This window comes from Agelaius tricolor, unplaced genomic scaffold, assembly GCF_023055355.1.
Source record: "Agelaius tricolor isolate 1412-34295 unplaced genomic scaffold, bAgeTri1.0.p SCAF_11, whole genome shotgun sequence".
Taxonomy (NCBI): Eukaryota; Metazoa; Chordata; class Aves; order Passeriformes; family Icteridae; genus Agelaius; species Agelaius tricolor.
This window is the reverse complement of record NW_027269271.1, coordinates 22,238,799-22,261,550: the sequence shown is the minus strand read 5'-3', so window position 1 is coordinate 22,261,550 and position 22,752 is coordinate 22,238,799. Positions and strand designations below refer to the sequence as shown.

Below are 22,752 nucleotides of genomic sequence, written 5' to 3'. Positions count from 1 at the left end.
ATAGCACTAAGACTATAAAATCCAATTCTGAAATGTAGGATTATCCAAACTAAACACTAGTAAGAAATATGAAGACTTTGCTAATATGCCAGTATTTTTCTTTCAAAATTAAGTCAGGATATCTGGAACATATGCATCAGTGCAAAAAATAACAATAATCCCCACAGATATATTTGACAGGCCTAAGCATCATCTGTTTTACCCGAGTCAGCCAACACAGACAATCCTTAAACCTCCTCATCTTACCTTTATAATTTGGAATGGGGACTTTGAAGGGTTTGGACAAAATACTGCGGATAAAAGCCTCCTAGGAATTCAGAAAGAAAACACATTTCAAAAGTCTGAAATCAGAGATTGCTCAAGAATGCAAGTCCAGGACATTTTTTGAGAACTCAGTTTTGCCAAGTACTCAGAGTCCCTCTATTTAATCCACTCAAGCTTCAACTCCAACTACTTTCAAGACTATCCAAAAGGAAGAAAGTCACAATTCAGCACAATTTCCTCCACCACTTCTGCTTTTCAAAACTATTTTCATTTGGGTTTTCTAATACGTGAAATTGATTTTTCATAGCTCCCATCTTCCTAAATCCACTGGCTTTTTTCACTTCTTTAAAACGTATTGCTGCCCCCGCCTTGGTAATTTAGTCAGGCAACTCATTTCCTGTAAAGGAGCTGGGTTACCACTGCAGGGACATCCATGCTGGATCAGCAAGCACCCAGCTAGTCCAGCATCTGCTCTCCAGCAGTGGAAGCCCAGAGAGAACTGGGCAGGCAGTCAGCATTTGACCCACCTGGGTGTAAAGCAATTGACACCTCTGGGTACTGTCCTTCACCTGCACCTCACAGAACTCCCTCATTCAGGATTTCCACTACAGCAAGCTTGCTCAGCACAGCTCCTTCAACAATAAAGGGCTGGACCTGGCAAAAAGCCTCTCCAAAAGACTTTGTGTCTGCCTAACGCCTCAGTTTAAAAGGGGCCACGGAGGGACTGGGAATTCCTTGCTGAGTGAGCAGTGTGTGTAGCAGCAGCAAGCCCACTCACGTGCTGACTGCTGTCCAGGCACTGGGGTCTGTTGGTCAGCGGAGCCAAGGGTTTGCGGAAAGGAGACCGGTAACACTCTGCACTCTCTGCCTCAGCAGCTGCCTTCTGCCTCTTCCGGCCCTGGAACACAGAACAGAACCAAACAGCTCAGGGGGAGCGGGGGGGAGCAGAGATGCTCTGCAGCCACGCCCAGTAAGCACCAAAGCACACAGACCATCGCCCAGGCAGTGGAGCAGCACAGCCACCACTCACCCCCGCTGCCACAGGACTCACGCAGCAAGGTCACTGAACCTTGAAGTTTGATTTACATGAAGCTTAAAACATTGTCCTAATTAAGAAGATAACTACCACTTTCTGACCTGTAAAAGGGCAGGCTTGTGCGCACTAAGACTTGTGCTGTCCTGCCACTCAGAAACAAAAGTAGAATTAAGAAAAGGAAGGGTCAGTAGCATGGAACAAACTACACCAGAGTCCCCAGAGGCTCCATGGCACCTGGTGTTATGCAGGTGGAAGGCCTCACACTGAACCCTTCATTTCAAACACTTAGAAAAACATGAAAATAAATAAGTTATTGATCTGTTTCCTGATTTAACACAGTCCTCTTCAGCGTGAGGCATGGTCTCAACCACCCGCTGGCACAGAAAAATGGATCTGACACAGAAAACATTACATGAGACTCTTTAACCTGTATGACATAGAACATTACTGTAAATTAGGATTAGGGCTGGGACTCCTGTTATTATAAATGCTTAAACGAGGTCTTTTATAGATAATCGGTGAAACTGATCCTTCCCCTGTCCTGTTACAAAAATATGTAACATTCTGTCTTGAACAGCCCAGTTACTGAGAGGAATAGCAGATTTGTCTTTCCAAACAAGCTGTGGGTCTGCTAGTAGATAAAACTAGCACTGGGAGATAAAAGAAACAATGGGAAGGATTCCACTGATTGATGAATAGAAAAGGATAATTGCGTTTACAAATAAACTTTAGGTTGGCTGATAAATGAAATTAGACATTGAGAGATGAAAGAAACAACGGGGAAGAAAAAACCCTAAATTCCGTAAGAATTAAAAAGTAAAAGGGAGGGTTATACATTAGAGAGAAATCTTTGGTATCAGGCTTATTGGAGAGTCTGTACCTCTCAAGTACCTCAGCCAATAGGGAAAGAGAGAAGGGAAATGCGACCGGGAAATTAAGATAAAAAAGAGGCTGCGTCCTCCAAAAATTTGAGAGATTCCAGGGGAATGCCCCATGGCCTCTCCCTTTATTCGAATAAAGCCAGAAAAGACTCCTCTGTCTCCTTTTTGGACATAAACCTCTGGTGTTTGTAGATTAATTTTCTTAACATTACCCTTCCTTTCACACAGCACTCAAGGCTCTCACAGGGATAAGTTTTTCCACAACCACGAAGCACCATCTGTACTCAATGAATTTCTTCCACCAGCCACACGCCGAGACACAAAGTTTCACGGCAGCACAAACGCGATGCCCACAGGATGGGGATGCTCAGGCACGGGGAGTGACTCGGCCACAGCGCCGCCCCTCATCCCCCTGCCTACGGCTGCGGCGGGCTCGCACGGGGCCGGGAACACACGGGGCCACGTCCCGGCACCCCTCGCTCACCGTCGGGGGCTTCCAGTCCTCCTCCTCCTCTTCCTCATCTTCATCGCCCGCCTTCCTCTTGGCCAGCTGGCTGGGGGCCAGGCTCCTCCTCTGGAATAGAGGGACAGCACACACAGTGAGGGACTAGGAGGTTCCTGGCACAGACACAGGGAAAGGCACAGGCACAGGCACAGATCCCCGGTCCGGTCCGGTCCGGTCCCCCCCCGGCACCCACCATCGCCTTACGGGAGCGCGCGGACGCGGTAACGGCCCGCGCGCGCCGCTGGCGGGAAAACCTCCGGGCCAGCTCCGCCCCGCGCCCCCGCGCCCGCAGGCGTGGCCAAGCGAGCGCCGAGCGGCACCAGAGCCGCATCATCGACCTGCTCGGGGCTCCGTGGAGGGAGCGTGTGGAGAAGAAATGCAATCTACTGATTTTATATATATATATATATAGCAATAAGAGGAGTTGAGATTTGTCATGAATTTCTGTGTCAAGTAGAGGTGCTGGGAGAGAAAAAAGGGAAAAAAAAGTGAATTATTTTTCTGTCCAAAGAAAGGTCCTGTCCTCTTCAAGCAGGAGTAGCGCTGGCCCACAGAAGCTGCGCCACAAAAGAATCAGGGTGTGAGACTGTAGCAGGAATCAGTACAAAGAATAAGCAACTGAGCCATCAGTACAAGGAATAACTGAGCCATTTCTTTTGGCTCTTCAGCAGCTCAGGTGCTGGCAGTCAGGTGAAGGGAGCCATGTCCACACAAAGGTGTGAAGGCCAGAGCAGGGCCATGGCTGCAGTGAATGCTGGCAGCAGGAATTACAGCCCTGGCTCTTGTGGTGGGCACCCAGGAAAGAGCAGTGCAGAGGGGGAAGCTGTCCCTTTACAATTTTGCCTCAATTTGGCACGATCTTAGGTTATTTTGTGTGGAAAATGCATATTTTATGATTGGCTTTTCACAAATATTAAAATGAATATTATATGTGTTGTGTTAGAAAGTAATGCTGTATTAATTCTCTTAAGTAGTGTGTTAAATATAGTTTTAGGTTATAACATAATGTTAAAATAGAAACTATGCTATATAGGATACTTTTTTTTTTGTCCTAAAGAAAGGACTCACATTGAGATAGCAGTCACAGGATACCTAAATCTTTCAGAGAAAGAAAATTTATTGCTCCATTATCAGGAGGAACGAACTTCTTCTTGCCTCACTCGGGCAGGATGATGCTGTTAGGATTATGAGGAAGAAGTTGACGATGACCAGACAGAATCCTGTGTTTGAATAGAATTTATGCATCCTGTATGAGATATATGAATATGCAACAGGCTGTTGTTTTTAAGGGTTAATCCTCTGTTAATGGGTGTCCTTTTTCAGGCTTATGCTGCCCAGAAAAAGGTACCCGGAGGTCTGTAACTCTTTGTTTCTATTGTCTCATATTGTCCTAATTCAAATTGTCCAAATTATTATTACTCCAATTGTATTACTATTTTTATAACCATTTTATTACTATTAAACTTCTAAAATTTTTAAAACAAGTGCTTGGTGTTTTTCACATTTTGCGAGCTTCCCTGTTCTGACAGGTTTGACATTACCTGTATCGTGTATGACATGATGGCTGACCCAAAACCTCTGATTATGGGCCAGCATCATATTCTGCACCCATGGAACAAAGAGAAAATCCCTCTGGAGCGTCCTAAAGGGGATTTGTGAGGGTTCAGAGCAAAAAAGCAAACTCAGGGCAGCAGCAATTTCAGCGTGGATTTGTTTTCGTTCCAAGAGAAGGGCGGCTGGTCCTCAGGAAGGAGCGAGGCTGTGGCTGCTGCAGGGATCACAGCTGACATGATAAATGAGGGCTGGTGCTCAGCAAACAATTTAAAGGACAGACTTTTACAGGGTGCAAAACCTCAGCGTTTTGGAGACACACAGCTAAATTATCCTTCTGGCTACACAGGGAAAACCCCAAACAATGAGCCAAGTCCTCTGACACACACAGTTAACCCTTCCATTGCCGGATAGGAAAGGCAGCTCCTCAGGGTGAGATTCCTGCACAGCTTGTGGGGAAGAGGCGCTGCTGGCAGGTCTTGGAGCACATCCCCCAGAGCCTGTGGGTTCCTGGAGGCTTCAGCAGCTGTGACAGCATTAATAGATCTTGGGAAACCTGACACATCTCCAGACATTGTCCATGGATCACCTTGGGGGCAGGCCTTGGTGGCCTTTAGTGCAGTCCAGCAGAGCAAACATATCCAACACCCTGCAGCTCTTGACAGGACTTTGTCTTTTCTTCCTCCTCCAAGGAGGAAAATAAGAAAGGGGAAGGTGGAGTTCCCCTTTGTTGGTTGTTTCACTGGTAAACTTGGGAAATAAATGCAAGAAATTACTGGTGCCACAGCTGCCCAGCTGTATTCTTAAACATCAAGAAAGAACCTTTGGCAGTGTCCCCACCTCAGTTACAGCCTATTTCACTATTCAGTTTATTAAACATCTACACTAATACTGTTATGTACCTTTAAAACATAAAATAAAGTGGATATAAGACAAAGCCAAATTCTTGCATCTGTAGGACTTGAGGTGTAAGTGGGCATAGATCACCCCCTGAATATCTAGGGGTGATAGGGTTAAGGGCCTTAACTTTACTTTTTTTCCCCTGTCTTTTTCAAGTCCATCCATTTACCAGTATTTTATTCCCAAAGCTCTTTCAGAGCTCCATGATGAATGTCAGATATTGCAATTACTGGCTCACTGGGCAGAGAGTGGTTTTATAGGAAGGTAATTGGCTATTTTTCCTGGCATGAATAATATTCACAATAATAGCCTCCCTCTCCATGGCTCTGAGAGCAGTTCTGCTGTGTGCTTTTTTTCCCTGCAATGGGAGCAGACACACTTTATGGCCCAGGCCAGGCTGGGTCAATAATAAAGGGAAGGGGAGGCAAAATTCCTGCTCCATGTAGAGCAGCAGGAAAGGTCTTAGTCATCTTACACCCAACATAGAACTGCTGTGGGTTCCATCCTGCAATGGCTTTTCTCTTCTAACCATTCATGACAAGTCCCAGAGGGAAATTTGTGGTGATGCCAATGTCTGAGTGCAGCCAGTCCCCTGGGAAGGCAACCACACTGCAGGCCTGGGGCAGGGTGGACATGCAAGAAGGACTTTCTTCACAAATAAACTGACCAAGAGGTCCAGCAGAAACTAATAATTTGTTCTTTCTCCAGAAGGGAAGATGGAAGGGCTTGCACAAAGCAACAGGAGCAGCCAGGACCAGGTCAGGGCTGTGGGTCTCAGGACAGCCACTGCTCAGCTTCTTTTTCCCACTTTCCAAACCAGCACCTTCAGGCAGAGGTTAAGTCCTCCCCTCTTCCCTTCTCTAATTACACAATTTACTCCTTTTCTACTGTAATCAGCTCCTATTTATACAGCCCTGAGAGATCACAGGATAATCACCATGGGGAATAATCCTGTCATTTCCCTTGCTGTCTCTGCAGGATACTGAGTCCCTCCAGTACAAGCAAGGAGAGGGGAGGATGCCAAATATCTTCCTCAGAGACTCTAGAATTAGGCAAAAAAGCAGTTAAAAAATATTTATTGTTTATATTGTTTGTCCACATCAAACAGAGCCTGTCTTCCAGTCACCACCATGGTATGAGCTCATGGCACTCCCTAGGACCAGCCACCACCACATTCCCCTGAGACCACTGTTACACTCACATCCTGTGGATGCTGTGGCACTCCACTGACCTCCTTGACCCATGGGATCTCCCTTCTTTTACACCCTCCCCCTTTTTTTCTTTTATTTTTGAGGCTCCTTCCTTTTCTATGGAATGCAGGCCTTCCCCTGCATTCCCCAGAAAAGTTCTTCACAGAAATTTTAAGAAATGTTTTGGAAGAACTGGGGCTTCTAACCCAGCTCTTCACAGGTGAGAGAATTTGTGACCTTTGTAGCAGGCAGAAAACAGCATGAGGAGAGATACTATAAGAAAATATCTCCTAAGGGAAGGACACCTCAGACCTTGTCTAACAGCTCCAGCCACTCTGCAATGGAAAGGAGAGGCGAAAATCTGTAATTATGACCAGAAGGGCAGAGCTACAGCCTTAACAAAATTCAGCAGTGCCACCTGGATCTTCTCAGGTGAAGCTCTGACGGGACCAGGACTGCAGGATGCACCAGCATGGCTTGACCATATTCACTTGAGAAAGTAATTAAATATCCTTCCAGTTAATTCCTTTGCAAGCCACGAGAGGGAAACTGACTATGATCATAGAAAGTTACTGCCAGCTGGAGTTGTGATCCCATCTCATCACCACCAGAGACAGCTCATCTGCCCTTCCAACAGAGCCACTTACTGAGAGGGAAAACACCGAGTGCTTTGAAAACATTCACTCCAGGGAGAGAAATCCTTTTCCTTTCTGGAGACCAGGTGCCATTCTACACGCAGGCAGGTCACAGGCTGGAAGGAGGCAGGAGATCCCAGCACTGCTCCTGGCACCTTGGCATGTTACACCCAGCAGAGCACAGTCAGGAGCCCAGAGCGATTGAGTCAGCGCTGATCCACATCCCACCCCCAGCCAGTCTGGGTGCTGAGCTGGCACAGCCTCCAGCTCTTACAGCTGTGCCTGGCAGGGAAGGGCTGACCTTCATCCCACCTCTCACCCCTCCATCACCCACTGCAGCCAGGCACAGCCAGGCACAGCTCTGTGTCCCTCGGCAGGGTGGCGCAGCTGGGTGACCCTGTCCCAGTCTCTCTGGGGGCTCCTCACCTCAAACATTACTGTTTCTTTTGGTTCATTTGGCTCCTGTCCCTTTAGCTCCTCCTTATTACTGTTAGAAGAGAAAAATATAAATCTTTGCTAATTGTGTTTATTTACAAAAAAGGCAGGCAGGAAGGAAGACGTGCAAAATCGTATTTCCTTAAAGCAGCAAAGGCAAAAGGAGCAGGGGAAAATCTCTCTAGTGAGCTCTGAGCCCCAGAAATGCTGCAAGCTCACTTTCTTCCTCATGGGTTTGCTTCATCCCTCTCCAAATACCTCCTTGTCCCTGTGCTGGAAATGGAGGACAGAGACCTGCCCACCATGCTGAGACACAGGCCATGGCTTGAGAAGCATGAGAGGGAGAAGGGACCAGTGGCACAGAGACAGGAGGAGAACATGGGAGCAGTGGGACAGCAGGAAGAGGGATGGCCTCCAGGTAGTGCAACAACTTCCTTCAGAGGCAAAGCCCTGGGCTTCCTCCTCCGCCACTGCTCCTGCATCCACCATTAATCACAGTCTCTGGCACTAATTGCACATTAATCAGCTGATTCCTCTTCAGGCTTGTGACACTGGCTGAAAAGTACCTGTAAACAGAGGCTCACCCACCAAGTGATATCCCCTCAGAGAAAAACCATCAGCAGCTTGAGTGCTTCAGGCATTTTCCCACTAGCCAGGACTGCTTTCAGGAGCCAGCCCTTTATTCAAGAGGAAGGCAATCCCCACAGGGTATTTTCCCCTGCACCACCTTTCTGTCTAATTTAATTTTTTTTTTTTTGCTAGAATGTTTTTAAACATGCATAAGTCTGACTCAGCAACCCAAAATACTTCATTTGATGCAAAGCAAAATGTTCTATTTTGTTTACAGCTAATTAGCCAGTCATCTCGCTCACCTTTATAAGCACATGCAAGCCAACAACACAACCTGTGAATATGAAAAAGAAACATCAGAATCAAGCTATATTGGCACTTCCAAAAACACATCCCTCCTTTCTTATGGGGAGGATGGAAGGCTGAAATTACTTCCCAAATTCAGCTTGATTTCGCAAATTGGTTTAGCCCTGCTGAAGGTCCATTTTTGCAAGAAATTTACAATCAGTTACAATTTTCCTTGCCAAGCTCAGACACTTAGAGAGCACTCAGAGAGCTGCAGAGCAAATCCAAGGGCAGATCTCAGCCTTATGGATCCTGGACAGCTCCTGATCCTGCTGGGCCCTCACCAGGTAACAAGGGATGTGTCACCTCTCACCACGTGGGACTGCTGTCCATAACCCTTTTGTCTTTGTTAGAGAGCCCTCCCTCTAGCAGGAGGAAAAATATTATTCTCTCTGCCCCTTTGATTAAATCTCAATATAAAAATAAAAAAGTCTGGCTTCTATAAGTAATGGCTCAGGACAGAGGAAACGTCATTTCACTGGGGCAATTAGAGCAGTCTAATTAAACCCAAGTCTTCCGATCAGGCTCTGCTGATTAACTGGGTTACAGGCACTCTGGATTATATTAACGAAATGAATCAGTTAATTATATGACAATCAATAAGAAGCAAAAAGTAGGACAAGCAATTTGCCTTTAAATGACCATCTAAATTCATCAACATGATACATGTTTGTAAGTGTTAAGGGAAGGGGCAGGCATGACAGATCTCTTAGGCACTAAGACTTCATTTCTGATAGCTGCAATTCCTGAAAAGCAAAGAACTGACAGCATCTCCCTGAAAAAAACAATTGCTTTTTTATAATAGCTTGGAAAACAAACAGGGCATCAGTGAACAAGGCTACTGGGAAAAAAACCCCAAACAAACAAACAAACAAAAACAAAAAAAAAAAAATCAAACTTAGGGCTTTAATAAACTGAAAGTCTTAGTTTAGAGTTGTGAGCTCAAATAGTCAGCACTGCTTTGAACCAGAGACATTGTGGTCTTGAATGATTATCTGACTTAGAGCTCCCATCCAAATTGAAAACCTTGGTGAAGTGGGAGCTGGAAAATGACATTGTTAAAGAGGCAATTTTTGCTCTGAAAAGCTCACAGCCTGAATGGAAAGACTTAAAAAAATACAGAGGAAGAACTATTTCATGAAAAATACAGAACTATCTGTTGTTCTCATTTTGCTGGGTTCAAAACAGGCAGACTGTGAGGGGTTTTTCAGCATTTGTAATGAGGGCTTTTAATCATTTGGGTTTTTTAAAAAAACAACAGAAAGCATTACCAAGCTGACTATTGAGAAGTTCTCTCTGAAAGGAGGGGTTTTCAGTCAAAAAGCAATAACATTTTCAGGAAAAAAAAAATCAGTGAAAATGTCAAAAAAAATGAAATGTCTGACAAGCACAACAATCTTTCAAGCCTTGAAAAAAGGGATTGGGTATTTTATTTTTGACTTTCCGCTTTGTGATTTCAGCTGGATGGGTAATGCAGAATCAGGAAGGTGACTTTCCCTCCACTGGAGATGGAGACCTCGGGTCCAGAAGGATGAGTTTTACCTCAAGCCATGCCTGCAATCACAGACTCACTTAGGTAAGGCGGGACCTCTGGCAGTCTCTGGTCCAACTTCACATTCCAGTTTCCAAGGACCAGCTTCAAAGATTAAATCAGTTTGCTCTGGGCATTTTCTGGTCAAGCTTTGAAGATCTCTGAGGATGGGTGCCCCAACCCCTTGTCCCACTCACACTAACTCAAGTTTTCAGCTTTCTGGTTAAGTACCCCAATGAAAAATGTCCTAATGCCTCTCAATGCCCTGGGATTGTCATGAAAGAAGATCTGGGATGTGCAGTGGCATCTACAGTCATGAGGGAAGTAGCTTCTGAAAGGAAGAGATGTGGGCCAGGACCTTTTGAAACCTTCAGGCTCTGTGCACAGCAGGCAGGAATAATTGAGTGTGCATGCCTCATCCAAGGCAGCCGTGCTGGACACACCCAGCCCCACCACAACACAGACTTCAAGATTCTGACACCTTGTTTTCTCCTTCTGTATGAGAATGTTTACAAGTCTCTGCAGCAAAAAAAAAAAAAAAACCAAACCAAACAAAAAACCAAAAAACAAACAAACAAACTAACTAACTAACTAAAAACGAAGAACCTCAATGCCACAGCCTGGAGTGCCAGGCAAGGAATTGACTTGCCAGCTGTGGGCAATCACTTGCCATCTTGTACAGGAAGTGGATCAAGCTACTGGGGGACTTTCAGCTCAAAGAAAACACTATAAAAAAGCTGAAACTGCCAGGAAGCAGAGGAAAGCGGATTGCAGTGAGATGGCTTTGCTGTCCCAGTGGCAGGTTTTACTGACAGTAAGAGCTCCAGGCTCCTGGAATTGCTTTCCCAAATTCTCTCCAGCTGGCTGCCAAGTTAGAGCCTACAGAGAGTGAAGGCAAATACCTTTCATCTTTTTTAAGCTTTATTTTTGAAGGAAGCAGAATTATTCTGCTGTTCTCTTTATTTTTTTTTTTCTTTTTCCTTATAACTTTTAAATCCTTTGGCTGCTTGCACCAAATTTTTCACAGGGGAACCAGATATGCCATTCTGACAGGTCTGGAGTAAACAGGCAACTGGGGAGAGGAGAGAGAAACTCTGCTAGTGCAAAATGCTCTTGACAGCCACACCGGAGCATGAAACATCTCATTTACAGGACACCACAGACTCCAAGCAGAACTCAGCCTTCAGGAATAACTCCATGGGAAACAGGCTGTGCCACCTACCATTCCCAAGTAACTTGTCCTGCTTTACAGCAGGGTTTTGCAGTTTGCTCTGAGCAATACCTGTGTGCAAGCAGCAATAATTTCTAGCACGGATGGAGGTTGTGCTCAGGGCTCCTTTAATCCTCAGCTGCTGGAGCCACCACACGTGCAGCTGTTAAAGAGCTCTGCTGAATCCTGGACTGTGTCATCAGGCATAAAGCATCAGATGCCACACAGCATCCTTTCACTCAACACTGCAGTTCCATGCCCAGTTCTGGGTACCCGGTCTCAGTGTGTTAGGAGGTGAGAAGTGACTGGCATTATCAAAACCCTTGAAAATAGGAAGTGCAGAGGGAAACTGAAAAGGAGTGATTGTTTTAAACTCAGGAAAGGGGGAAATGAGATCAATCTGCAAATTTATAAGAAGTTCTTGCGAAGTAGGGCATTTTCTGCGTGATGGGAAGTAAGAAAGCAAAGTGGTAGGCACCAGTGGCAGCTCAAGAGGATATGTATGGGTCAGAAATTAGGGAAAACCTTGTCTGGACAGGGATGACCTTCCACCGCTGCAGTTTTTAAGAGGAGGCAGTACACCCTTCAGCTGGCTTTATGCTTTGGATAAAAGTGACCCCTAGACCTCCCTCTTGACTTAATTTCTAGTTTTCCATAAGAAACCACCATCTCTGAGGAGACCACCAGCAGCTTAATGCTCTGCTTGAAATAGATGGGCAGGACAGCAATGGAGAAGAGAGGATGTCATTTTTTCAGGCTGCCTGGTGTGCTCAGTGCTGCACAAAGCCCAAGGACAGCTCCTGCTCCATTGCTTCAGACAATAAGCATGCTGCAAATTCCAGATTATCATTCATGCCTAAACGTTCTATGTGTGTTCAGGAAAACCTTAGGACTTGCCTCCATGCCACAACTAAACTACAGTGGATTGACATTTTAAAAGCTCCACTGAATCCATATTCAGTAAGAACAATGTGATTTTTTGCCAATTTAAACTCAGTCAAACCACTATGCCACTATGCAGTGGTCTGGATCTGGACATTGGCATTTCAATCCAGGACATTTAAGTGTCTGCAGTAAATCAGCCCTTGCAGCTTGAACTGAAAAAGGTCACTCACACAGGAGGCACCTATCACACAGCCCCCAAACCTCTCTGCTTGCAGGAGCAAAGAAGCCACGCACACATCCAGGATAGATGTGCAGTGCATGTGGATGCTCATGCTGGACACTGCTGATGCCCCTCTGAAGATTAGGAAGAAGGCTTTTCCCCTTCAAAGGCCATTCACTGACTTGTTCTTCTTGGAGGGTCTCTTTGAAGGCACAAGGGCTCTGATTGTGCCACACAGTCTGATCAGCAAACCTGGCACGTCTCTGAGCAGGAAAGGAAATAACAACCACCTTGATCACTACTTGCCTTTTACCTTAACCAAGCCTGCCTTGATCTCACAAAACCCAGGGTGCTTGGAGTACAGAGGCACAAGTTCAAAGAGACAGCAAGAAGTTAATCTGAAAGCAAAAGGTGCTCTTCAGGCAGGTGGGAAGAAGTAATTAGAAAGCACAGTTATTCCAAAGCTTCAATAAATGACATCAAGGCAGCCATTATACACTCACTAAAGCACGAGGGTCCTTCAGTCTTGTCAATCAAGGAAAAAGAAATGCACAAGACTGTAGGCATTTGGGCCAGACTGCAAAGGCAGGAGCTCTAGGGCTCCTCATCACCCTACTGTGCTCGAGGCAGAGACTCTGCAGGAAACAAGCAGTGTCAGGAGCCCCACTCCTTCAAAACACTTTTTTTTTTGCTTAGTTGTGTTTCTCCTATCCCCTCTGCCATCAATATTTACTCTGCTTCATGAGTTCTGCGGTCCTCCATGAGGTTCAGCTTTCCATGGGCAATGTCCCATTTGGTATTACCCATCAAGATGTACTGTTTTTTTACTTCAGCATTTTAGTTATTATTTAATTCACCTTCAGAAACTGTAGCCTGTCCCACTCTGAAGCCTGGTGGCAAATCAAAGGGCACTTATACTTCTGAGACTCCCAGCCCCAGGCAAATGTAGCCCTGGATTCAGGATTCTGTTGCTTCCAAACTGCAGTTGCAGAGGGAGATTCCTTCCTTCCTAGCTCTTCCATCTCTAGCTCCTTGTCTGTAAAACACAGCTGATCACTGCACAGCTTTAGTCTGTGTAGGCTGTGAGCTCTTGGGGGCTGTCCAAGGACACCGCAGGCGAGCAGCCCCTCTGTCAGACAACAGAGGATGACCTGCATGAGCTGAACACAACAGGCAGGTTGGCAGAGAGAGATTGCATCTTTTATCAGAAAAATTGATTCACAAAAGCTGAGAGGAGCAGTTTTCTCTCTGTGAGCAACATCAATACACACATACAGATCCACAGTTAGTTATTTTCCAAAGCATTTCACCACCCTGTTCCAACATCCCTTTCTATCCTAACTGACATTCAGACAACTGCTTCCCAACTCAAGCTTTTCACACCCCACAGCTAGGCCTGAATCGCATGTGGCAGGGATGCAGACCCAAACCCTCTGTTCTACACCAGATGTGTGCCAGCTGCAGCAGAGCAGCACGAGCTGCAATCCTCTGCTCAGCTGCCCCTGGCTGAAGGAGCAGGCAGAGGTTGTGGTACCCAGGAAGGGAAGTGGTGCCCCTGGGAAGCACAGCACATCCCTTCTGCAGGCCAGCAGCTCCTCCCTCCTTCTCCCCCAAGCCCAGGAGGCACCAGCCACATTTTACAGCATGATGCTGCTTCTGATCCTTGAGGGAATTGCCTGGACACTGAGTCCTGCTGGACTCGGGAAGGTGCCCGTGTGAGTCTGTGATTGCAGCCTCTGCTGTCAGCTCTGCTCACAGGCAGATCCCTCTGAGCCACCCAAGCCACTGTGGAGCTGGGGCTGCCAGCAGCAGTAGGAGCCCTTTCCCGTGCTGTAAGCACTGATCCCTCCTAAAACCTGAAGCGATCACATTAATCAGTTTGCTTCGAAGTAGGCCATGTGCAATGTGTTTGAGCCTGGCTGATAAAATGGGGAGAGGAAGAAGTGCAAGGAGATTAGAAAGGAATCGTGCTTAATTTGGGAACATCTCTGAAGATTTATTCCAAAGCATGAAAGCCATGGAGAATGCTCCCGCCCAGAGATTAAAGATGCTGTGACTCACATCTCTGAGGCCTGACAATGGCTTATTCAGGAGAGCTGCCTGTAGCCACGAGACAGAGGATACTGTTTTCCCAAGGCATTTCAATCTTCAAAAGGAAAAAAAAAATAGACTTCATTAATTTCACCAAATAACACGAGACATCATCAGCCCCATCTCTCCCAAAAGGTCTGTAGATCTCCAAGCTTTTGTCAGTCTGAGAAAAACCAGAGCCAGCAGTTGGAGACAACTTCTACCTTCTGGTATTTCCTATTGCATTTGGCCTCCAAACGAAAGCAGAGAGAAGAAGCCAATGCAAAGCCCTTGCTGCTCATGGGGACAACCATTGCTTGCCTATGTCTCCTTCTTCCACAGAAATTAAATCCAGGGGCCAAAGGTGTTCAGCTGTATTACCATGTCCTACCTGCTGCACATCCAACTGTGTGAGGATCACACAACTCCTGAGCAGGTGTCCCCATTCTCTGGGGAGGGCCCCTAAACACTGGATGAGTGGATGGTGCCAGGACCTCAGCATCTCTTTCCCCACGAGCTCATGATGGTCCCACTGTCCATGCCAACTCCAGGTGAGCCTTCAAAGGAAAGAAGGTGGCACCTGCAAGAGGCTGTGTGTAAGAATTAGTCTTGTGGTTTCTGCTTTGCTTCTCTCATTAGGTGCAGAAGGGAAGGGGATGGGGAGTTTGGGAGAGGGGAGATGCAGGCACAGGGAAGAGTGGCAGAGCAGCCATGGCACTGCATTGCTGGTGCACAAGAGGCTTCCCTGCCTGACTGTGCACCAGATCATCTTTGGTACAGCATTACAGATGGTCCTTGCTGAGTAGCTGCCACTGCTGCTCCTTGTTCTGTTCTCCAACATAGCAGGAGCAGAGACAAGCCCAGCCCCATAAGAGGCTTTGGAGACTTTGTTTTGATCTTCCTGCTGATGGGAAAGGACAGCCAGAGTCTGCTGAACCTAAAAGGCTGTGTACCAGCTTTAGGCATGCAGGTAATTGTACTCATCTCCCATACATCATCCTGGGAACGGCAGTCTCTCTTGCCAGATCTAATGCTGTTTATACCATTTCTCTTGTGGAACCAGCTTGAAATTGATTTTGAAACAGAAGCAAGAGGCTGTATCAGTTTTCCCCGTGGAGGTGTGACAGCCTACCTGCTTTCTGCCAGGTTAGGTTATTTCTGTTCTCTGCTGCATGTGTGTGTGTTCCCCTGGCTCTGTTCAGGATCCCATCTTCCCCAAGTCAGGCTGGTGGGGAGAGGAGATGACTGATGACATGATGTGGCAGAATGACAGCCACCCCCACACTTCAGACTGTGTCCATCTCCTGCTTTTTGTTTGACAGGAGAAGAGTTCAAGGCAGAGATCTGAGGGACATCCATTCTCTGCAGCTTATTCAGATCTTTCCAAATCATGAAATTCATCTGCCAAGCTCTGGAAGAAAACTGAGCTTAAGGGTTAATGCACAAGGTTGCCTCACCTGTGGCAAAAGGATGACCATAAAAGGCATCCCCAGATTTCTAAGCAGTGAAAGGTCATAGGATTGCTTCATGTCTTTTTCTTGAAAATTTGTCTCTGTAACTCAAACCTGTAGCACCAAGAATATGCAAAGAGGTGACAGCTGTGCCCACAGGTGCCCCTCTTCTGTAGCTATGCAGCAACATTACAATCTTCTGACTGGAGATGGAATTGCAGAAGAAAACCCAAAATCAGAAAGTATGCAATGGCTTTTTTTTCCCCACACAGCTTTCAGTTAAAATATTAACAAAGCAGTCAAGATTTCCCCAATTCCTAAACAAAAATCTTCTAGCACTATCTGTTCTTAAGGTTCCTGCTAAGAGCACAGTGTCACTGAGCAAACACAGCTGCTAGATGTGGGCTGGGGGCAGTCAGAGACACTGCCAGCTGGTGTAGATCCTCTGGTGTGAAGATCCTCTCAACCCCAGCCAGAACCCAGGCAGGACTGGGGGAGCCTTCACAAGGTTAGTCCATCCTCCCAAAAGAGTCTGACCATACACTTGTTCAACCTCCCCTTTAAAACCTCCTCAGAATAGCAGAGTTACAGAATGGTTGAGGCTGTCGGGACCTGAAGGTCAGCTCGTCTGCAGGCTCAAGCGGGGCCACCTGGAGCTGTTTGTCCATGACCATGTCCAGTCAATTTCTGAATCTCTCCAAGGATGGAGACTCTACTCTGGGCAGCCCGTACCAGTGCTGAACCACCAGAGTGTGCTGGTGGTGCCTGGGGCAGTTCCTCAGGTGCAGGACTTTTCATTCTTGCTCAACTTCACGAGGTTCCTGTCAGCCCATTTGTCCAGCATGTCAAGGTCCCTCTGGATGGCAGTAGGACCCTTGGGTGTATCAGCCACTTCTCATGTCTTGTATGATCAGCAAACTTACTGGGGCTAAGCAGACTGGCACTCTTACCCCATCATCCCCATGGTTAATAAAGTTGTTGAAGAAGATTGGGTCCAGTACTGACCTCTGGGACACTGTTACCTGCTGGATTCCAACTAGACCTTGTGCTCATGATGGGCACCCCCTGGAATGACCCTTCAGACAGTTTTCAATGCATTTCACTCTCTGTTCAACACAGAGGTCTTGCTTTTGTCTGCAAATCTGTTGTTATGCTTCACTCCTGGCGCTTTTTTCCTTCCTCAATGCCTTTTGAAGCTGACTTTCAAGCAGTGCCTCCTCACACCTGGCTAAGCCTTGGTGCCACATCCAGGGGCAGGTGGGAGAGGTGCTGCTCTTCACAATGTGCCCTGTCACTGGGGTGGCCCTGGTTTGTAGCACAGGCTCATCCAGCAATGTTTCATGTCTGTGCATCTGAGCCTCTTGTTTTCAGATTACTCCAGGGCTGGTTTTATTTAGGGTTGATTGAGTGGTCTCAGCATGGTTCTCGTGGAATACCCACATTTTCCGCTCACCATGGAGCAGATGGAAATGTTCTCAGTGAGACACTCATGCATGTGCATTATCTACAGAGGAAATATCCACATCTCAGGTCTTATTGCTGCTGCCAACAATGCCCCCTGTCAGCTCCTGGGGAAATTTGACTGATATTTATTTGGGCTCTATCAGAATGGAGCACTGGCAGAAATTCCCCAACTCATGTAAAAATGTCATTGATTCTCCTGGTAGAAAATCTTCAAATGATGTAAATACCCTATTGAAATTGCTTTTTTTTTTTTTTTTTGTCACTGTGTGTTGAAATCTTGACAAAAAGCTTGGGGAAAAAAAGTTCCTATGAATTTTTTGACCACTGTGTCAAAGACAGTGTGATTAATAAACACAATGGGCTTTTTTTTTTCCACTTGACCAGCTCTTTATACCTGCTGGAGTCTTCTGGGTGAACAAGATTAAGGTATGAAAGATTTAAGAAAGCAAAAACACCAACAGATCTGGAAAAGATAGATCATTAAAAAGAAGCACCAGACTCCCATTTAGGGTATTCTGGAACTGACATTAAGCCATTTTTTGTGCTGCCCAGGGCTTATATGGCTTAAAAAAGGACACACAAAGCCAGCCCTATGATTGGAATTGTAATTTTGGCACCCTCATGTTAGGAGGAACAAGGGAGCAAGGAAACAAGTGGAACGGTGCTCTCAGCTGCTGGAAATGGATGCTGTGGTTGATGCACCTGCACAGCACAAACACATTCAGATTTATATGTATGGCTGAGTGAATGATGACCCTGCATATTCCTGTTTGTCTGCAGTACTGCAGACCATCTTTCCTCTCCCACCTACCATTCCTAATTACTGTTGGTTTGGGATTTTTAATGTTAAAAAGAGTCATGCTCATTCTCTAACCATCATCCTGGATCCAGACTGTCCCTCTATGACCAAAAATATCCTACAGTCAAAACTCCAACGTTCTCAACAGAACACAAGAGGTATAAATGTTTCATAGTAGTAGAAACTGAGTTTTTCTTGATCCCTCACATGTAGACACAGGTTTCTGTAAATTCTGTTCTGGATCCTGTGAAATGCTGAGTGGTAGAAACAGTGAGGCACCAGGCTCAGGCCATGCTTGCATCGATTAGCTGAGCCCCAACTGATGTGTGGATGTTTTATGCTTTGTTCACTAATGTACCTTCAGCAGCACTAATAAAATTCCCTTTGAACAAGTGGGAACAGGTGATCACACAATTATGTGTGTCTTGTCTGTCTGGATGATTCAGTCTCATGTTGTTGTCATAGCAGCATGCCCCCATCGCGGGCTCGCACATCGAGGCAGGTCTGGTTTGCAATTTCCAAATAATAAACAAAGCCCGGTGCCCTGCTTTGATAGAAGAGAATTTGTTGTTATTGGGACTGTGACTGTGGCAGGAAAAGTGGAGCTGATTGTCAACACCCTTAGGACAGCCCTGTAAGGAGTTCCAAGGATACAAACTCAGCCCCAGCTGGGACACAGCACCAGGCTGTGGGAAAGACTTAAACGAGTGTCACACACACATCCTGAGAGCCAGCACGTCCTTGGGGTCACAGGACAAATCTCTTGGTACTGCTTTTGAGGGAGCAGCTCTCCTTGCAGCTGATCCCTGCAAGTTCAAAATGACAAACACAGAGGCAGATTTTCAGTCAGGCTGGATCACCCTCTGACTAATTCAACTTGTTTCATACAGGGAGGGCCTGAGTGACTGCAAGTCCATTTGAGGTTGATTTCAACCAGTTGTGGTTTGGGGCATATGTTCAAAGAGCACAAAAAGCCAACTTGCACACAGATGGGTAAAGGAAGAGGAGAGTTGAGATCCTGAAAGAACCCTGCCTAGGATCAGTCTGAGCGCCACTAATTTTCCTTTTTTTTTTTTTTTTTCCTCTGGCAGACAGAGCACAACATGATTCAAGTGCCTAAGGAAATTTTCAATCATACTGAGAGAGAGAGGAAACTACAAAATGGGATGGGATTGCTCTGCGATGCTGTGACCCGTGCGCACCCAGAGCTCTGCCTCAAATTGGAAGAAAAGTGCCAATTAATCTGACACTGAGGAAGGCATCAGCAACAAAACCATTTCATGTCTGCTCATTTCCCCCCATGACATGTAGTCCTCTCCACCTTGCTAATTGGAGAAAGCTTGCTAACAGCAATCTTATGTGGGTTTAATTAAATATCTTTTGAATGCCTCTGAGCAGTGGGAAAAGCTGGTGGAGTCATTCCAAGTCTGACACACTTAGGATGGGCTTCAAATCTGGAGCTCGTTGCTTCATCAATGAAAAAATGCAGAGGCTGTGGGAGCACTGGAGGATCTCTAATAACTACAGCTGACAACATCTGGCTGCAAAAGGCAGCATCTCCCCTATCCTGCAGTTCTCATAATGCTGCAGAGAAGATGCTTGGTCATCCTGCGGCAAAGGAAGGGCACTGAGGGAGGGAGACACCTCTGCAAGGAACATGGGCAGGGTGAGGATGCTGCTGTTGTGTCCTGAGGAGAAGGGCTGCAGGCCCATACAGGGGGTGGAGCAGTGAAGGGTGCAGGAGAAGAGAGGAAGATGTGCTCTGGGAATGGGTCAGTGGAGAGAGGAGCAGCAAGCACCAGATGTTCTGGGGCACAGCTCTGTCCCACGTCCACAAGAAACACTTTGGCAGGTCTGTTCAGTGGGTGTTGAGTGCTCCAGGTGAAGAGAAGGATTCCTGCCTGGGAACTGGGGCTGACATGTGATCAGACTATTTGTACCCTAAATAGGAGAAGTCATTTTATGAAGGGGGAATTTGGGCATATGTAGATAAAGGAGGAGCATGCCATGGGTATCAGGTAGGCTGTGGGCAGGTAGATGCCTTTGTTGAAGAATCAGACCCCAAGCCAAAGCCTCAACTATGCCACAACTTTTCCCATTTCTTAAAAAAAAAAAACCTATTCCACCTCCCCATCCTAGGAGGGTGCCAGGAGTGCTGCATACAGGCTGAGTGCTGCAGGAGAGAGCTTGCAAATAATCTGAGAGCAACAGAAAAAATTTCAACAAGACCTTGAAAGAGTCCATTTAGCTTATCAGAAAGGAGGTCAAGAGGTGATTTGATTACAGTGCCTAAGTGCCGTCAGCAGAAGAAAACACCAGTTTCTAAAGAGCTTTTTAATCTATCAGAGAAAGCCGGAACAAGAGCCAGTGGCTGGGAGATGAAGGCAGACAAATGCAAATAAGACACAGGGAGCATATCTTTAGCAGAGGGGAGATAAAGGGGAAGAGCAAACTCAAGGAGAATGGCCTCAGTATCCCTGGGTCCTTCAAGGGGGAGCTGCATAACATGGCCAAGCCAGAGAGGAGCCGGGCTGGTTCCAAGGCGGCATTTAGAAGCCTGTGGTACCTGGGTATGTGAACAAAGTCCTCTGGCACTTCTTTGTCTCCTAATTGCAAGAAAATCCAAGTTCCTGGTCTTGTCAGGACTGAAAATGTTTGAGCACAGGCTTTGGGCAAAACCTCCTTTGGTCATCAGGAAGAATTCAGCTCAGTGTTCATGGTTTCAAAGTCAAACTGAATCCTGAGGGCCTGGGCTTCCAAAGGCTTGGTGGGCTGAGCCTGTTCCTCCTGGCATTGGACCAGCCACATGGTGGTGAGAAATTCCAGTCTAGTGGAAGGAAGAGCTGTCATGGGTAGGAACTGAGACATTGCCAATGAAAAGCATACACCAAAAAAAGATTACCAGAGGTCCATATGATCCTGCACCTGTATCTGGCACTGGTAGGGAATTCTAGCAGGGAGCTGTTTAAAATAAAAAACTTTCAAGTTTGGAGTGATTTTTCCTTGGAACTCCTTCCTTCTTTCAAGCAGTTTATGACTGATGGACTCCTGAAATGGACGTTGACACATGGCTATTAACAGGCCCTGGTGCTTCTCTCATGAAAACTTCAGGCTGGTTCTGGATCTATTACATTTTTGCCTGGAGCAATGACATTCATCACTAAATTATGTGGGGAAACATTTTTTTTTTTTTGCTTGTCTCAAATCCTCTGATTCTCACTGGTACCCTTTATTTTTTGATGTGAGGAGCTTGATATATTTATTAATTGCCATTTCTTTGTGCTATTCAAGATTGTTGAGGCTTCTCTCCCACCATTTTGTATATACAAATACTATGCAAGAAAATGCTATTATTTGTGATTTGCCTTATCTTGGATTGGCCAGGAAAATTCTTATTTTTTAATTTTAATTTGACCTATTTCTAACTCAAACATCTTTGTGCCTCTCTGGAGAACAGACATTAAGCTCAAGCAGAAGAACTTCTAAGCACTAATTTCTGTGTTTCTCATCTGAATCCCTCCTGTTTGGTGATAAAAGAAGGTTTCTAAGTCTGGATTCTCCTGGGATGTCTGGGCAGCTCCCTCTTTAGTGTTGCTGTGTTTTCTCCTTTTTTCTCTGAACAGCTGTGTTCAATAAAAGAAAACTATTAACAAATAAATAAACCAAGAAAGTCTTTTCTGACCCAGGGGCTATTTGCTGGTGAAACCACTATTTAAATATTTGGCACTTGAATGTGAAGGAATTTAGTGGGTTCTGATGTCTGGTAAATAAGACAGATTATTCAACACAGAGTTAAAGTTCTGGTGAAGTGTAGGAGATAATTTCCTGTCAGAAATGGGTGTTTACCAGTGAGTAAGTGAATCCTACTGTGACTGGACCCATCTTCTTTCTCCTTAACTCCATGAGCTGTTGTAGTAAGGTTGATGTTGATGTTGATACCATCTACAGGTGGGAAAAATGGGTCAAAGATGGGTCACCCTGCCAAATGTCTGCTAAACCCTGCTGAAGGCAGCTATTTTGTCTGAAACAAGCAAACAAAAGAACCCAACCAACCAGCCAACCAAACAAACAACCAACCAAAAAACAAAACTAAAAAACCCCCAAAAACCAAACCAAAAAAGCACTCTGATTCATTCCATATTCTTTCTTTATATGGCTATAGAAATAAAAAAAAAATCAGTTTCATACATCAGCTTTTAAAAAAATTATTCATCTTTTCAACTTAATTTCATTTGCAAATTAAAAGTTCAGATAAAGTTTAACTGTCAAAAAATAAAATAAAATAAAATATATCAGAGTATCTAAAAGAAATATATTATTTGACCCATGCTGAGGGTTAAGTAGTTTGGTAGCGTAACAAAAGTCAGTGTTCAGCTTTCCAATCCAGCCCATGCTTGGAAAGTTTTTCTGAGCTCTTGAAAGGTATTTTAGTTGTGACAGCTGTTTCCTCTGTTTGTTTGGGTGGGAAACCTGAGTGAATAATCCTGCCTATTTGAGTCATTAGGGATATATGGGAATTCTCTTCACTGTTTGCTACAAAACAGCATGTGCCCAGTTTCCATCTGAAAATTAGACCAACAATTCCCAGCTGGACAAGCTAGGAGGTAATCTTGATATGGAAGTGTTTGCAGAGTAAATACACAAACCACACATTGTTGGCCCTGCTTTACCAAGTCCATAATCAAGGCCAGAGCCTTAAAAACTGGGATTTGATAATTCCAGTAAGGGCTAGAGAGTCTGCACAGAACTCAGCTTTGATTTTCTGAATCTGTTCCTTGTTTTGAGTAGATCACCCTTCCTGCACATGGGA

At 45.6% G+C, this 22,752-nt stretch overlaps 2 protein-coding genes across 3 annotated transcripts in view; one reads left to right on the top strand and one right to left on the bottom strand.

Annotated features, from left to right (window-relative positions):
* Positions 1–22,752, bottom strand: part of RAD54L (RAD54 like) — a 50,559-nt gene that overhangs the window by 15,440 nt on the left and 12,367 nt on the right. The window contains exons 1-4 of one of the 2 annotated variants that reach the window (XM_071436647.1): positions 2,880–2,983; positions 2,666–2,755; positions 1,043–1,162; positions 247–307 (exon numbers count right to left, since the gene is read on the bottom strand). In XM_071436647.1, coding sequence (XP_071292748.1) covers positions 247–307; positions 1,043–1,162; positions 2,666–2,755; positions 2,880–2,882 — 274 coding nt within the window. In that variant the 5' untranslated portion in view covers positions 2,883–2,983. Of the gene's footprint in view, positions 1–246; positions 308–1,042; positions 1,163–2,665; positions 2,756–2,879; positions 2,984–22,752 lie in introns of those variants that run through there. The other variant, XM_071436646.1, reaches the window with a different exon arrangement.
* PIK3R3 (phosphoinositide-3-kinase regulatory subunit 3) overlaps positions 19,179–22,752 on the top strand; it is a 178,026-nt gene continuing 174,452 nt past the window's right edge. Inside the window, exon 1 of the mRNA XM_071436652.1 lies at positions 19,179–19,200. The gene's annotated coding sequence lies outside the window, so the exon portion shown is untranslated. The remainder of the gene's footprint in view (positions 19,201–22,752) is intronic.